The sequence below is a fragment of the Bos indicus genome, chromosome 7, assembly GCF_029378745.1.
Source record: "Bos indicus isolate NIAB-ARS_2022 breed Sahiwal x Tharparkar chromosome 7, NIAB-ARS_B.indTharparkar_mat_pri_1.0, whole genome shotgun sequence".
Classification (NCBI taxonomy): domain Eukaryota; kingdom Metazoa; phylum Chordata; class Mammalia; order Artiodactyla; family Bovidae; genus Bos; species Bos indicus.
The window spans coordinates 43,517,076-43,533,283 of record NC_091766.1 but is presented as its reverse complement, the minus strand read 5'-3'; the positions used below and the strand labels follow the sequence as shown (position 1 = coordinate 43,533,283).

The 16,208-nt window shown below is 56.3% G+C and overlaps 2 protein-coding genes and 1 non-coding gene across 3 annotated transcripts; 1 reads left to right on the top strand and 2 right to left on the bottom strand.

Moving 5' to 3' along the window:
• Positions 1-6,203: 6,203 nt before the first annotated feature.
• GAMT (guanidinoacetate N-methyltransferase) lies at positions 6,204-9,246 on the top strand. Its single transcript, XM_070793506.1, has 6 exons — positions 6,204-6,452; positions 7,433-7,578; positions 7,696-7,759; positions 8,042-8,109; positions 8,313-8,423; positions 8,900-9,246. Exons 1-6 carry the CDS (start codon positions 6,272-6,274, stop codon positions 9,038-9,040), a joined length of 711 nt encoding a protein of 236 aa, XP_070649607.1. The 5' UTR covers positions 6,204-6,271; the 3' UTR covers positions 9,041-9,246.
• A 414-nt stretch (positions 9,247-9,660) lies between these two features.
• On the bottom strand, positions 9,661-16,132 carry NDUFS7 (NADH:ubiquinone oxidoreductase core subunit S7). The gene is made up of 9 exons (XM_070793505.1): positions 16,018-16,132; positions 15,765-15,864; positions 14,091-14,124; positions 13,137-13,205; positions 12,643-12,760; positions 11,002-11,181; positions 10,871-10,917; positions 10,323-10,411; positions 9,661-9,824 (listed from the first exon to the last, which is right to left on the bottom strand). Exons 2-9 carry the CDS (start codon positions 15,778-15,780, stop codon positions 9,727-9,729), a joined length of 651 nt encoding a protein of 216 aa, XP_070649606.1. The 5' UTR covers positions 15,781-15,864; positions 16,018-16,132; the 3' UTR covers positions 9,661-9,726.
• On the bottom strand, positions 16,043-16,116 carry TRNAN-GUU (transfer RNA asparagine (anticodon GUU)). The gene has a single exon. It is a non-coding gene; the product is annotated as a tRNA-Asn (tRNA).
• Positions 16,133-16,208: the final 76 nt, after the last annotated feature.

Genomic DNA, 16,208 nt, shown 5'->3' with positions numbered 1-16,208 from the left:
CATAAAATCAAATGAACTGTGAGGAATGAAGGAACAGGTGTCAGGCCAACTGCTGGTACTGCTAAGTCACTTCAGTCGTGTCCAACTCTGTGCGACCCCATAGACGGCAGCCCACAAGGCTCCCCCGTCCCTGGGTTTCTCCAGTTAAGAACACTGGAGTGGGTTGCCATTTCCTTCTCCAATGCATGAAAGTGAAAAGTTAAAGTCAAGTCGATTAGTTGTATCCGACTCTTAGCGACCCCATAGACTGCAGCCTACCAGGCTTCTCCGTCCATAGGATTTTCCAGGCAAAAGTACTGGAGTGGGGTGCCATTGCCTTCTCCGTCAGGCCAACAGTATAACATAAAACATTTATAATACACCTCACTTAGGTCACTTTACAATTTGCTAAGCTCGTTGGCATCATCGATTCCACTGGAGGAGGGTAACTTATCAGTCCCCATTTGCAGGTAAGAAACAGAGGCTCAGCAGAGGGGAAAGCAGTGAGCTCAGGTAGCATCAGGGAGGTGTTCTGTCTTTCCCCTGGGACTTTGCAGAGTTTTTCAGCTCAAGAAACCTATAATGCTTAGCAGGAGTGGGAGGAGCATGGCCCAAGTGGGAAAACAGATAGACATGCCCTAATACACACACCCCACTATTAGAAGATCAGAAAATTTGAAACAACCCATGTGTCCGTCCAGGCTTCCCTGGTGGCTCAGCTGGTAAAGAATCCGCCTGCAATGTGGGAGACCTGGGTTCAATCCCTGGGTTTGGAAGATCCCCTGGCGAAGGGAAAGACTACCCACTCCAGTATTCTGGCCTGAAGAATTTCATGGACTGTATAGTCCATGGGGTTGCAAAGAGTTGGACACGACTAAGCAACTTTCACTTCACTTCACATGTCCGTCCATTGTTGACTGGATACATAAACCACAAGGGCGTGAATGAAATGCACAGGATGTGGTCAAATGAAGGAAGGCAGACATAAATCATTTAAAATAATGTACTTTTAGGGACTTCCCTGACAGCCCAATTGTTAAGAGGCCACCCCTCCATTGCAGGGGGCAGGGGTTCAATCCCTGGTTGGGGAACTAAGATCCCCAGTGCAGCAAAATAAATAAATAAATAAAAATAAAAACACAGACACTTACCCAAGATAAAACAAGCAGCCATGTACCTGTCACTGAAACCAACACATTCTAGCATTTTTGTAACTTTTGCTTCAGATCTTTTTAAAGAGATGAACTTGACAGCTTGCTTTTCCCTCCTCCCCATTCATTTCCTTCTCCCCACCCCAGGGTGAACAGTGAATCAAAAACAGGTATGTCCACACTTTGCTGAATGTAACTCCTAACATGGGTTGGTTCAGGCATACCCAAAACACAGAATACAGTTTTGCCCTTTTCTCAATTGCAGTAAAATATACAAGTTACCATTGTAACCATGTATCAGTACAGAGCTCAGTGGCATTAAACACATTCACACTGTCATGCAGCCCCCACCCCCACCCCCTATCATCTCCCGACTTTCTCATCTTCCCGAACTGAAACTCTGTCCCCATGAAACACTGACTCCCCATCCCCTCCCCCAGTCCCTGGCCCCATCATCTACTTCCTGTCTCTGGATCTGACACTTCTAGGGACCTCCTGTGAGTGAAATCAAACAGTGTGTGTCCTTCTGTGTCTGGCTTGTCTCACTGAGCATCATGTCCTCAAGGTCCATCCATGTGGTAGTGAGTGTCAGTGCTTCACCCCTTTTCATGGCTGAGCGATAGTCCCCCGTGTGTGGAAGGACCACATACTGTTTATTCATCACCCATTGACAGACACTTGGGTAATTTCTACCCTTTGGTTATTGTGCATAATACTGCTATGAACATGGGTGTACAAATGCCTTTTGTGTGTCCTAAGTTGCTCAGTTGTGTCCGACTCTGTGCAAGACCCCATGGACTGTAGCCCACCAGACTCCTCTGTCCATGAGATTCTCCAGGCAAGAATACTGGAGTGGGTTGCCATGTCCTCCTTTAGGGAATCTACCCAACTCAGGGATCAAACCCAAGTCTCTTATGTCTCCTGCATTGGCAAGTGGGTTCTTTACCACTAGTGCCACGTGGGAAGCCCATTGAACCCTTTTAATTTAAAAACTATACGTAACATTGTGTACAGAGAAAATATATGGCATGGACATTGCCTGGTAGAGGAGAGACCTGGACAGGGGGCAGGGGTCATGGGGATTTTGTTTTGTCATAGCTGCCAGGTGACATGCACTTATTATTTATTTCTTGTCCATCCCTCAATATGCTTTGAGCTCTGGGTGGGGCCAGGGCAGGACCCCTGGGGTGAGGAACTTGATATGTGCTGAATAACTGGATGACTTTCATTTTCCAGGAAGGAGCTTCCGGCTGCTCTGGAAGGGGGCTTGGGAAGCTTTCTCTTCAGGGCCACACAGTAAATGTTTTTGGCTCTGAAGCTCCGTGGCAATGACTCTGTGCTGCTATAATCGGAAAGCATCAGAGTTCATATGGAAACAAATAGCTGTGACTATCAACTTTATTTACAGACACACCAATGTGACTGTCATATAATTTCCGTGTGTCTCAAAATACTTTTGATTTTCGTTCAACCATTTAAAGATGTAAAAAAAACATTTTTAGCTCACATACATCCTTTTGTGCTTAGTCACTCAGTTGTGTTTGACTCTTTTCGATCCCATAGACTGTACCCCACCAGGCTCCTCTGTCCATGGGAATTCCCAGGCAAGAATACTGGAGTGGGTTGCCATTCCCTTCTCTAGAGTATCTTACCCATCAGGGATTGAACCTGCATCTCCTGTGTCTCCTGCACTGGCAGGCAGATTCTTTATCTATCGAGCCTCTAACAAAACCACAGAAAGGGGATGTGACCCACAGGCCAGAGTTTGCCAACTCTATAAGTTGGAATGTTTTGATCAACGGTGTCACCTTTCTAATCAGAAAATAAATATTTTCTTTCTTTTAAAACATCTTTGAAGACTGCATTCTGGAGTCAGGTACACCCCTGTTCCCATCCTCTCTGCCACTGATTCACTGTGTCCGAGAAGGTCACCTTCTTTCTCTGAGTCCAAGTGTGCGAAATGCAGATAACAGGGCATGCATGCTAGGCTCTCTTGAGAAAAGTGGACACAAGGAACCACCATGTGTCATTTATTTGAAGACATCAGCGGGGAAAGAGTGGTCACTCCACTGAGAGAAGAGGACACCAGCCGCCGAGGCTGGAACAGAGAGCCCTGTGCTGACTTACCAGCCAGGTTGTGCCATGCTCTCAGCCACTCTTGGGGATGGAGTCCCGGCTGTTTGCTGGCAACCACTGGTAGGTGGCAGCTTGACCAGACAGACATGGGAGGTTCCATATCTCCTGGCAGCAAAGCTGCAGGTGACAGTACCATTTCACTCCCTTCCTCTGCCACCATGACTTCCTCTTAGGGTCTGTAGTGGGCAGCAGCTTCTGAGAATGACCCCTACTTCATGGGCTCCTGGGGTCCCTACCCTTGTGCACCTGGCTTCTAACCAATAGGACATGGCCAGGGTGTGGGGATGTCCTTTTGTGACCAGACTGTAAACAGTTTTGACTTCCGTCTTGCTAGAAGCCAAGGTGAAAATTCAGGAAGACCCACGCGGCCAGGAACTGAATGCAGCCAACTGCCAGTGAGCAACCCTGGAAGAGGACACATCCCCAGCTGGGTTTCAGATGAGTCTCCCAGCCCTGGGCAGCCTCTCAATTACAGCCATGCCACAGGCTGTGAAGCAGAGGACCTGCTGAGCTGCATCTGAATCTGACCCACAGAAAGATGCTAAACTGGGTTGCTTTAAGCAGCTACATTTGGGGCAATCTGTTATATAGCGATAGCAAAGAGGGCTTCTCTGGAAGCTCAGTGGTAAAGAACACACCTGCCAATGCAGGAGATGTGGGTTCGATTCCTGGGTCTGGATGATCCCTTGGAGATGGAAATGGAAACCCACTCCAGTGTTCTTGCCTGGAAAATTCCATGGACAGAGGAGCCTGGCGGACTACAGTCCATGGGGTCAGAGAATCAGACATGACTTTGACTGAACAACAACAACAATAGCTAATGAATACAGCCTGCCTTCCCTTGTTTCTGGCTGGGCATTCTGGGGCATCGCTTGAATTGGGTGACATTAATGCCTCCTGTGTACAAGGGTGGCTTAAGGATACTGGGGTGCATGCCTGCAAAGCCCCCACCACAGTGCCCAGCACAGCCATAACCAGACAATATGAACTCACATGAGACAAAAAGCAGTGTGAGCTGAGCCCTAGTGCCTGGTGCCTGATGCCTGGGACATCTATTTACCGTGCCTCTTCCTGAGAGTCTCTTCCATCCAGACCACATGAGAACCGAAGTAACCCAAGATTTAATCAAGCACTTTCTGTGTACCAGGTGGGTCAGACAGACAATACCACCTTAAAGAAATACCTTCAGTGAGTAAAATACCAAAGAGAGGTACCAGAGATAAAACAGCTTCAAATGGGCTGTACTCAGCCTGGAAGGGGGTTGCCTCCCAGGGGAGGTGTGGCTGTAGCCATGAAGCAGAAAGAGAAGGCAACCAGGCCAGGAGAGAGGAGAAGCTGTCCAGGCAGAGGAAAGAGTGTGTGCAAAGGACTGGGGGCAGGAGGGACACAGGAGCTCTGCAGGGGGTGGGCAGGGACTGTGGGGAGGAGTCTGGAGCCAGGTCAGGGCTGTTAACAGCCATCCAGAGGTGGACACAGAAGGGCATGGCTTGTTGTTGTTCATTTGCTGTCATGTCTGACTCTCTGTGACCCCATGGATTGCATCATGCCAGGCTCCCTGTCCTCATTTCCCACAGTTTGCTCAGATTCATGTCCATTGAGTCGATGATGTTATCTAACAGTCTCATTCTCTGTCGCTCTCTTCTCTTGCCTTCAATCTTTCCCAGCATCAGGATTTTTTTCCAATGAGTCAGCTCTTTGGTGGCCAAAGTATGGGAGCTTCAGCATTAGCCCTTCCAATGAATATTCAGGATTGATTTCCTTTAGGATTAACTGGTTTGATCTTATTGCAATTCAAAGGACTCTCAAGAGACTTCTCTAGCACTATAGTTCAAAAGCATCAGTTCTTCCGCACTCAGCCTTCTTTATGGTTCAACTCACAACTGTACTTGACTACTGGGAAAACCATAGCTTTGGCTGTATGGATCTTTGTTCAGACCTCAGCCTCTCTGGGCCTCAGTTTTCCCACATGTTCACTGGGATGTGCAAAAGGTTTGGCAGGGATGGAGTGTTCCAGACTCACACCCGGGGGCCCCTGTGTGCAGACAGACAGGAAAAGGAACAGCCTGGAGGACATCCCAGCTCCACTTGGGGCCGGGTCCCAGCATGGCAGACAGAGGACATAGCTGACTCCCAGGCTGCCCTGGGGCGAGACAGCAGGGGTGGGCTGTCCTGCCCACTGTCCTGGGGAGGAGGATCTGGCAACTCCTGACTGCTGGGGTGGGTGTTTCAGGCCCAGCACTGGAGGCCTCTGTGCCCTGAGCTGCTCATCAGGCCTCTGGGGTCTCAGGTGGCGTGGGGGAGTCATCTGAGCTCAGGAAGGGTGGTCAGGGTTTGTTCTGGGTCCCCGCACCCCTGCACTCACAGCCATGAGGTTGCCAGCTTTGCCTGTGGAGCATTAGTTTCCCCACCTGTAAAGTGAGGAGGGATAAGGGAACTCCCTGGTGGTCCTGTGGTTGGGACTTGGTGGCACTTTCACTGCGCATCCCAGTTTTAATCCTTGGTCAGGGAAATAAGATCCCATAAGACATGTGGCACGCCCAAAACTAAAAATTTAATAAATAAGATAAAAATGATGAGGATAAAATAAGCCGCTGCAACACTTCTGAAGGATGAGTAATTGTAAATACTAAAGCACGTCCAACCCTGTCTGGAAAATCCTTAGACCTTCACACTCCAGCAAGGAGGGGTATGTTGATGCGGTCGGTGGTGACAGATGAGGAAACTGAGGCAGGAAAGCGACAAGGTGAGGACCCCGAGGGCTCCAATGCCTGGGCTTCGGGAGGAGGGACCGTCGCGGGGATCCGGGACCCACCGAGGGCCGCCTTTTCCACTACGGCAGCTAGAGGCCGCTCGTGCCTCCGCGCAAAGAGCTCGCGCCCCGTGCCCTGGGCCGTCCGTCCCGCCCACCATCCGCCCCGCCCCACCCCGCCCCCTGCCCAGAAGGCCCTGCAGGGACGGGGCCCTGCCACTCCGGAGCTTGCAGGGTGCGCGGTCTATCCCTCAGCATGAGCGCACCCGCCGCGACCCCAATCTTCGCGCCCGGCGAGAACTGCAGCCCCGCATGGCGGGCTGCGCCCGCGGCCTACGACGCGTCGGACACGCACCTGCAGATCCTGGGCAAGCCGGTGATGGAGCGCTGGGAGACCCCCTACATGCACGCGCTGGCGGCCGCCGCCGCCTCCAGAGGTAGCCCGGCCCGGCGAGCGGGGCCGACCGAGGCCAACCCGCTCTCCGGCGACGCGGCGGAGTCTCTGTGCGCCTTCTTTCCTCGCCCGGAATGTAGGGCCGCTCGCAAGGGCCGCGGTGTTGTCCTGGGGGCGCTCCGGGCGCCTTGAGTACCAGGAACGCCCTCTCCAGGAGCACTGACGCCCCGACTCGGGGATAGGGGTGAATCGGGGGATGGGTCCTCAGACGCGGAACTCAGCGCCCCTCCCCCCCAACCCCGCGCGAGGCCGAGGACGGGGAATAGCAGCCTGGCGAGGTGCTGCCCAAGCCCACGTGGGGACTTTTGCCTAGGAGTCGCGGGAGGCCCGCCTCAGCTAAGAATAGCTCCGGGAAAGCTAAGGCCAGGAGACAGCTGTTGGAGGTGGCCCTGCACCAGGTGTCAGAGCCCGTGGGGTGCTGAGAGATCCCCACGACCCCAGAGGCTGTGCGTGCCACCTCTGGGCCTCTGTGTCCCCATCTACCAAATGTGCACAGCCAGCGTCCCTGCCTGGTTAGGGTATTTCTCTCTGCTTCCGTCTTTGACCCAAAGGGGATCAATCCCCGCCCCCGTCTCTTCCAGGCCTGGGCCTCGAATCCTGGTTCTTCCTTGTCCTTTGTTGACTTCACTGTTGCGGGGCTGGGGACTGCCCAAATCCTCAGATAAGCACCCTCAGAGTAAACAGCCTGGGCCAGGGCTCAAGGTCCAGGGTCTGCCCTGCTCCCTGGCCTGGCCAGCCCAGTAGTCGTTGTCCATGGCCTCCCTGGCAGGCCACCCTCCCTGGCTACTGGCCCGGGCCCACGCTGTTCCCTCTCAGAGCTGCTGTGTTCTGTCCCACCTCTGCTATGCTGTGCCGCCCGGTCCTTGTGGCAAATGTTTATCCCCGCCAAAGCCGTGCCCCCTCCTCCAGGTAGCCTCACCAGCCCCACCCTGCGGGTAACACCTGGGCTCTCTGTCTGCCTAGGGGGCCGGGTGCTAGAAGTGGGCTTCGGCATGGCCATCGCAGCCACAAAGGTGCAGGAGGCTCCCATCGAGGAGCACTGGATTATTGAGTGCAACGAGGGCGTCTTCCAGCGGCTCCAGGATTGGGCCCTGCAGCAGCCACACAAGGTGCCTTTCTCTGCCCTTGGCCCCTGTCTTCAGGGTGAAGGCCCTGCCCCCTCCCTCGTAACAGATGGAGTTCTGGGCCCCCTCTGACCTAGCCTTCTTTTTCTCCTCTGCCCCAAGGTGGTTCCCTTGAAAGGCCTGTGGGAGGAGGTGGCACCCACCCTGCCAGACAGTCACTTTGATGGTGAGGGGCTCTGGGAGCTGGGGGGTGTTGCTCTGCAGGGCCTGCCAGCCCCTCTGCCTGCTTTTGAAGCCTTGATGTTTCACTGGGGCATAGAGCCAAGAGGCAGGCACGGACGGATGCACGTCCAGGAGCCTGCATGCAGGTGCGCATATACCTCAAGGATGGAAGAGACATGATGCGTATAAGTGGCCATGGCACTTGGGGCCTCCCCAAGGCTCCCACTGGCAGCCCTGCCTGGTGAGGCTCCCTCCCCAACCATGTGACTTCCATCCTCCCACACAGGGATCCTGTACGATACATACCCGCTGTCGGAGGAGACCTGGCACACTCACCAGTTCAACTTCATTCGGGTAGGGCCACTGATGGTGGAATGTGGGCTACCAGCCACAGGATGGAGGGCAAGCCCTGTGGGGGGCACCTGCTGTCCATGCAGGGGTCACCTCTCCTTCCACCATTCCCCTGACCTGCCAGGAGGTGGGAGGTCCGCTGGGAACACCTCTGCCCACCCTCACATCCCTTCCTGACCACTGTTCACCCCCACCCCCACCCCCAGGACCATGCCTTCCGCCTGCTGAAGCCAGGGGGTGTCCTCACCTACTGTAACCTCACCTCCTGGGGAGAGCTAATGAAGACCAAGTATTCAGACATCACCACCATGTTTGAGGTGCCCCACCCCCCTCCCGGGAAGTGACTCTGGGTGGGGAGGCAGCTGTGATCTGGGGAGGGTCCCTGGCTTCCGCCAGCCCTACGGGCTGATCTCCTCGGTGGACTCAGTGCCCACCTGTACATCAGGAGAGGTCAGTCTCTCCATGCTGACATCTGGTGGCTCCCCGAGGCCCTGGGGATACAGGGATGCAGCCCAGAGTTCCCGCACCCCTCCCTCTGCCCTCTTGCACCCAGGCTTCTCTTTATTGATCTGGCCACCTTTGTCTCAGGCCTTTGCCCACTTGGTTTCCTCTATCTGCAAGGACGTACTAGGCGATACCCCCTAACAGCCTGGAAGTGGTGTTTGAACACCTGGAGACACCCACACCCAGGCCTCAGACCCCGCCTAGCCCCCAGGGTACCTGGCAGAGAGGCGGCTGCAGAGCGTCACCCCTGCTCGCCACTCCCCATGACGTGGCGCCTCCCTCTGGCCAGGAGACCCAGGTGCCGGCCCTGCTGGAGGCGGGCTTCCGGCGGGATAACATCCGCACACAGGTCATGGAGCTGGTCCCACCAGCCAACTGCCGCTACTACGCCTTCCCGCGGATGATCACGCCCCTGGTCACCAAGCACTGAGCCCAAGGGCCAGCTGCCCACGCCACCTGGGGGCCCTGGGTTTCGGGAACCCCTACCCCTACTCAGTACCTTTGTGACCGGAATTGAGGGCTCCAACCCTCAGCCCTGGTCCAGACCCACGCTAGCCTCCCTACCCCTCTCTGCCAGAGGACCTAGGGATGAAATAAACGCTAATGCTGGTCTGGCCCATCAGCAGTGGGACACAAGTGTGTGTTTGCTTTTACTTTTCCTGCCTCTCCAAAGAATGGTAAAAGGAAAAAATCTGCTACAAGGGCTTTTTGGAGCCGGTGGTCATTCCCCACTATTTTCCGATCTCCCGTCCCGCCCTCAGCAGACATTGACAATCAATCACCGATGGCCCCTCCCACCCGCCCGCTGGTGGGCACCTAGGGTCCTCAGAAGAGGCAAAACTAGGTCAGGGCCACAGAGGGTGGCAGCCCCAAGATCCAGCCCCTCTGCTCCCACCCAGTCAGGTTGCACCCCAACTCTACCGTCATCCTGTTTCCTCTCACTCGACGCCCTCCCAGGGCCTCAACTTGCCCCACACGAGAGCAAGGCTCCCCTCTCCGCCCCGCCCTCCCCAGCCCAGGCCCACAGAGCACGCTGGGCGGGAACGCAAGGAGGGTTGATCGGGTTTATTGACCGCCTCTTGGAGGGACGATGCTCAGGGCGGCCGGGCGCCAGCACTACCTGCGGTACCAGATCCGCAACCTCTTTTCCCGTTTGATCTTCTTCTGCAGCTGCAGAATGCCATACAGCAGGGCCTCGGCCGTAGGCGGGCAGCCTAGAGAGGAGCGGTGCAAGCGGTGCCTCAAGCTCCTGACCCCTCCAACCAATGCCGGTTGGGATGGGCTTGAGGGTGGGCAGGTGGGCGGGGCCACCCTCGGGGTCCGCCAGCCAGACGGAATGAACCCAGGACTGGACCTCCAGGCCAAGACGTGGGTGGGGGAAGGCCGGGAGGGCCCCGCCCAGGTGAGCTCTCCTGTCCACGTCCCTTACCCCCACGTGACCTGGCTCGGGACCCAGGAGACAAGTATGGGCAGCCTGCTGACACCCAGGCCACACTGCCCCGCCCCCCAGGACCCTTGCAAAGAGGTGGGGGCAGACTGGAGCAAGCTGAATCCGGGTGAAGTCAAAGACACACAGCTGAGGAGACCTTCCAGGGATAACGAGGGCAAAGGCTGAGGTGTCACTCTTCTGGGACCCTGGGTCTGCTCATGCTTCACAGGGTGAGCCCTCTCAGTGGGGGAAGAGGGGGTTCTGTGCGCCCAGAGGGGCTCACCTGGGACGTAGATGTCCACTGGAACGATGCGGTCGCAGCCCCGCACCACTGAGTAGGAGTAGTGGTAGTAGCCACCTCCGTTGGCACAGCTGGGGGTGGGGAGCGGGGCTGTGAGGGCCTTTCCCACCACCGTGGCCACCTCTCTCCCCTCTCCCAACCCCAACCCACACCTCTTCCATAGATATGATGGGTACACAATACTGTAAATGTGCCAAACCCCACTTTGAAAGGGTGAACTTTATAGTATGTGAATTTCACCTCCACCAAGAAATTAGATGACTACACAGCCTTTAACGGCGTGGAGAAATAGGAGCTGGCCAGATGGGGAGAAGGCTGCAGCCCCCCCAGAGCAGGACGTCCCTCCCATGGTCCTACCGCAGACACAGACAGGAACTGGACAGGCTGCTGGGGTGGGGGCGCGACTGTCACGGGCAGAAGGGGACATTCTGGATGACCCCAGTGAGAAGGCAGCACAGAAAGGAGACAGGAGAGAGGCCAGTGTGTCACTGGCGCGTCTGCCATCCGACCCTGCCCCACTGGGCACTCACCTCCCCATGGATACGACATAGCGGGGCTCCGGCATCTGGTCGTAGACCTGGAAGAGACAGGGGTCTGTGTGCAGCTCAAGGCTGGGGGGTGGGGGACAGGGAGTAAGGGTGAGCCTTGGGGCTGGGCCCACCTTGCGGAGCGCAGGGGCCATCTTGTTGGTGAGCGTCCCAGCCACAATCATCACGTCGGACTGGCGCGGGCTGGCACGGAAGACCACGCCAAAGCGGTCCATGTCATAGCGGGGTGCCGCCATGTGCATCATCTCCACGGCACAGCAGGCCAGGCCAAAGGTCATGGGCCACAGCGAGCTCTGCAGGGCAGGGTAGGTGGCCAGTGAGCAGACTGAGGGGCCCCCTGTGTTTAAAGAAACTGGGCAATTTCACAAAGGAAAATCCAGATGCCTAGCCTTTCTTCAAAGATGATCCCTTAGCCCACAGTGACTACATGACCTCCAGACCCCCAAGACATTCTGGATGCTGGTCACCAGCCTGAGCATGCTGCCCCAGTCCAGGACTGCCCGCCAGGAGGGCAAAGTGAGTTTGGCCAGTGGGTCCATGCTTCCCAGCAGCCACGTTACCAAAAAGAAAAACAGAAAAGCCCTAAAACCAACTGCAAATAGTTTTAATGATACAGTGCACACAACCACTGCTGCTGCTGCTAAGTCGCTTCAGTCATGCCTGACTCTGTGCGACCCCATAGACAGCAGCCCACCAGGCTCCACTGTCCCTGGGATTCTCCAGGCAAGAACACTGGAGTGGGTTGCCATTTCCTTCTCCAATGCATGAAACTGAAAAGTGAAAAGTGAAGTCGCTCAGTCGTGTCCGACTCTTAGCGGCCCCATGGACTGCAGCCTACCAGGCTCCTCCGTCCATGGGATTTTCCAGGCAAGAGTACTGGAGTCTCCCCTAAATCTGGCCTCCAACATGGCACATGCTGCTCTGGGTGCCCAGTGATCACTCCTGGCACAGATTTAGAGCCTGCAATTAAGCCCCTGCAGGGCCTTGTTCCCAACAGTGCCTGAACTCAAAGGGCCAACTCCTCCAGGAAGCCCTCCTGGACGCACCCTGACTTCCCTCCGACTTGTAGTGTCTGATTCTCACCACCCCCTGCCCCCCACCACCCCAGATGTTCTCTCTGCTTGTCTGTGTCCATCTGGGGATCTGGCCAAGGTCCCTGCTGCCCTGCAGATGTGCTAATTCAGGTGACAGGGCTTGGGCCATCCAGAGGGCAAGGGCAGCCCAACATGGCAGGGTACCCGAGCAGTGCCCACAGTGGCCGACTCCACAGTGCCTGGCCACAATGACATGGCCACCCTGGAGCTGCAGGTCTGGACGGGTGTTCACTGCATGGACACTGTACAGCACCATCAATGGGGGCCTGTTCCCCAGGGGGGCGCCCTAGGGGCACTGAAAGGAGCCCCTGTCCTAGGACAGAGGACATGTGTCTTAAGGAGACACAGATGAGCACGAGGATACCCAGACTGTCCCAAGGCCAACATGGGGGGTGAGTGGAAGTTAGGATACCTCCTGGGAAGGAGCTACTGTTTTCATGCCCATTTCCAGTTAAAAACATGGGCTTTACATTAAAAGAGAAAAGAGGAACAGAAGACAGAAGGACAGGAAGGAGGTGGGTCATTCTCTCTGGGAAGTGGCAGGAGGAAGGGCAGAGATCCTGAGAATCAGAGCCTCAGGTCTCCACACAGAGGAGCCTGGCCCACTCTGTGGCCACTTGGCAGCAGGGCCCTGAGGGACAGAGACAGGGAGGGGCTCACCCGGCGCGCCCAGTTGATGAGGTCGTCCAGCTTGGCCACCACATACTCGCCCCGGCTGCTGGGAAGTGCGGCAGGTTTGGGGACCACAGCTCTTGCCTGGGATACGGCGGGCTGAGTGCTGGGCATGGACACATGGCATGGGGAGGCGTCAGCCAGGCAGGCGTCCCCTCTGCCCCCACCTGCTGCCCAGGCCTGGGGCAGGACATGCCTTGCTACAGTCCCAGTGAGACCTTGTCCTCTCAGGGACTTGGTCTCCTTATCTGGAAAATGGGTTTGGCTGACACACTCTTGTCAGGAAGCTCCTGGTCTGGACATGTGCAGCCATCAGCCTGGATGTGCAGGAGGGGGCTGGGCAGGACTCTGAGGGCAAGGATCCCTGGTATTGCCCCACTGGGTGGTGGGAGGGCCCCAGGGTTGCCATGGGCCACTGCTGTGCCAGTGGGGGGGAGGGGGGTAGTGGCTGGGGGGATAGCTCCCAGAAAGGCTGGCCTTACCTGCTCGGGCTGTCAGCGGCCATGCTAGAATGGACCCCTCGCACCTGCAGAGCGGCACCCACGCCAGAGCTGTCAGGAGATGGATCACACATGACAGGGAGCCCAGGGTGCCTGCTGACAGGGTCACCCCGGGACCAGCGTGGGGGGACTGACCAGGAGCCAAATATAGCCCTCCACCTGTTTTTTGTAAATTGAGTTTTACTGACACACAGCCATGCCCATTCACTTTCTTGGTGGCTGTGGAGGTTTTTAAAGAGCCGAAAATGTCCACTATCTGGCCCTTTCCGGAAACAAATCTGCTGATCCCTGGTCTAGAGAGTGCCTGCTCTGCATCTGAAATTTTCCTTGTTTTCCCATTTTCCCTTTGCTTTGCATTATTTATTTTATTCCTAGGGGAAAAGCCTATCAAAATAAAATCAGCCCAAATCCACACCGTCCTCAGAGCCCCCAACTCCCCTCCATTAAGAAGACCCTCCCTGGGGTTTGGGGGAGAATGGATACATGTATATATATGACTGAGTCTCTTCACTGGAACTATCACAACATTGTTAATCAGCTGCAACCCAAAACAAAATGTTTTTGGTATTAAAAAAAAAAAAAAGACCCTCCCCTGAGATCTGCTGTGTCCCTGAAAGCTTGGGGCTGGGGCTGGATTTCTGGGCTTTGTCTGCACCAAGGGCCTAGCAGCCACCTGCATTCCCGTCCCAAGGAGGTTTGCACAGGGCTGCTGCCTCAGCAAATGCACCAGAAGCCTTCCAGTGCCAGGTAATGGCTGAGTTGAGGGCACGAGGGCAGGGAGACATGGGTCTGCAGGCCAGGCGACCCCCAACCTGGCGCTGCTGGAGGGCCCTCCCAAGTCTGAGGCACCCTAATGGCTCTGTCTAAGCCCCTCCCGGCCAGGGCCTCACTGCTGTGGGTAGAGGGACAGGATCAGAGCCCGAGGCAGGCACTCACCGCACAGCAAGGATAGGGTGGAGCAGGCGGAGAGCTGCAGAGAGAACCACAGGGTGGAGGCAGTGAGCTGAGGCAGCATCAGAGGCCACACTGGCTGGGAGTGTCCAGCCAGGCATTTGCCTGCCAGGACCTAGCACCCCCTCTCTCTCACCCTCAGTCTATCTAGACTCCATTTAACAAGTGTTTGGTACAGAGCGATCTTTCAGGGGACTTCCCTGGTGGTCGAGGGGTCAGGACTCCGTGCTTCCACTGCAAGGGGCCCGGGTATGATCCCTGGGCAGGGAACTAAGAGTCTGCAAGCTGTGAGGTATAGCACCCCCCCCCCCCCAAAAAAGCCATCTTTCAGAATACGAAGCAGACACCAGACAGTGTCCAGTGTCATTCCTCTGTTTCCAATGACACAGTCCACACTGGAGGCCAGTGATCCTTTGCTCAGGCACATCAGTGTCCCACCTACCTCAGGGCCTTGCGCTTGCCATGCTCTCTGCCTGGAGCACTTGGCCCTTCTTGTGGGTTTCAGCTCAACTGCCTGGGTCTACACTAGCTTCCTAGGCCCTCCTGATCCTGCCACATCTGCATGTTCTTGTATGGTGCCTGCCTGCCTCAGATGCGATGGCCTCCCTGGCTTCCCTTAGTGTCTGTCATGGCCTTGACTCAGACTGACAGGTGTGTGTCAAATTAACATATCCATAAACTTCAGCGAGGCTCCAGGCCCTGGGCTGGGAGTTCCGGAGTCCCAGAGGCTGGGCAACTCCAGACTCCTGTGTAAGCTGCCTCTGTCTCAGCCTCAGCCCCCCAACCTGACCTTAGTTAGGGTTTGGGGTAAGCTCACAGCACAGTAAATGCCCTTCACCTTCAAGGTGAGGGAATTCCAACCTCTGGTCCAGACTTAGCAAGAGGCTGCTGGTAAGGATTCAGAAGGCCGGCGAACTTGCACGGAAAGGAAAAACACCCGTTTTATGGTCACCCACGTCTTACTAAAATTTTGGCCTTTCCTTAGTATAGCCCAAACTGCAGCAGTACTAGCAGGATGCAGGCATTTCACCAACAGAAATGACAGTGGTTTCTTAACTACGCCACAGGGACTGCTGCCAACCCTGTGTAAAGGAAGGTGCCCACTCCATTCCTTCAAGGACACAGCAGTTGGCAGACCCGCCACTAGACCCTGACATTCCAGGCATGACTAATGAAGCACCCGGACTGCGAACAGATCCCTGGTTCCCAGACACTATCTTGACAGCTGTCAGTATACCCACTTTTCTTTACAATCCTGGGAATCCATCCTAGGCGCTTAATCGCTAATCGGAGAAGGAAAGGGCCCTGGAGCAGCCAGGGTTAGGACGCCTGCTCAGCGGGTGACCGACCCCTTCCCAGGGTGGCAGGCTGCCCTGGGTCGCGTTCCAGCCCTGCCAGGCCGCGTGACCTCCAGGGGGTCCCAGCCTCTCTCTGGGCCTCACTTTTCTCCCTGTCAGGGCCGTACCCACCAGCGCCGCCTCTTCCCGGGAATTTCAGGGGCAGGATCCCGGGCCAAATGTGGGCCCCTTCTGCCCCCGCCTGGAATTCCTCCCAAAGATGGCAGCCTGCATCACCCTCGGCCTCCGCTTGCCCGAGCGGCTGAGGGTAAAGGCTCCCGGAGCGACCTAAACCCCGACCCCGCCGCCCCGGCCCGCTCACCCGCCAGCGCCGCCATCTTGGCCTCGGCCTTCAGACAACCTCTACGGTCCGTCCTCTGTAGCGCTCCGGATGCCCCGGGCCGTCGCCCAAAGCGGCTCGGCTGGTGAGGAAAAACCGGAACTCGAGTGGGGACGTTCCGCCTCTGTGGACGCCCCACCGCCGCGCGACTCCGACACCCCACGCGGAAATAGAACACAGAGGCGTGGGCGGAGAGCCTTGGCAAAAGGAAGAGGGTAGCCCACTCTCTTCTTACCCGGGTAAGCAAAAAGTGTAAGGCCCGTCCCTGGGTGGGCTCGAACCACCAACCTTTCGGTTAACAGCCGAACGCGCTAACCGATTGCGCCACAGAGACGGCGTTGCGGCTGAGTTGCAGGCGCGACCCTACGAGGCATGCGCGGCCCGCATGGGCGGCCCGAGCTACGTCTGCGTGCGAGCCGCACAGAG

Excerpts from the sequence above, each read along its gene's own strand:
- NDUFS7 (XM_070793505.1), bottom strand. Across the intron at positions 12,761-13,136 it reads GCCGCTGACAGCCCGAGCAG|CACTCAGCCCGCCGTATCCC; the intron begins GTAAGGCCAGCC and ends GTCCATGCCCAG. Across the intron at positions 9,825-10,322 it reads AGTGGACATCTACGTCCCAG|GCTGCCCGCCTACGGCCGAG; the intron begins GTGAGCCCCTCT and ends GCTCCTCTCTAG.
- GAMT (XM_070793506.1), top strand. The coding sequence starts at position 6,272 with ATGAGCGCACCCGCCGCGACCCCAATCTTCGCGCCCGGCGAGAACTGC. Across the intron at positions 6,453-7,432 it reads GGCCGCCGCCGCCTCCAGAG|GGGGCCGGGTGCTAGAAGTG; the intron begins GTAGCCCGGCCC and ends CTGTCTGCCTAG. Across the intron at positions 8,424-8,899 it reads ACATCACCACCATGTTTGAG|GAGACCCAGGTGCCGGCCCT; the intron begins GTGCCCCACCCC and ends CCCTCTGGCCAG.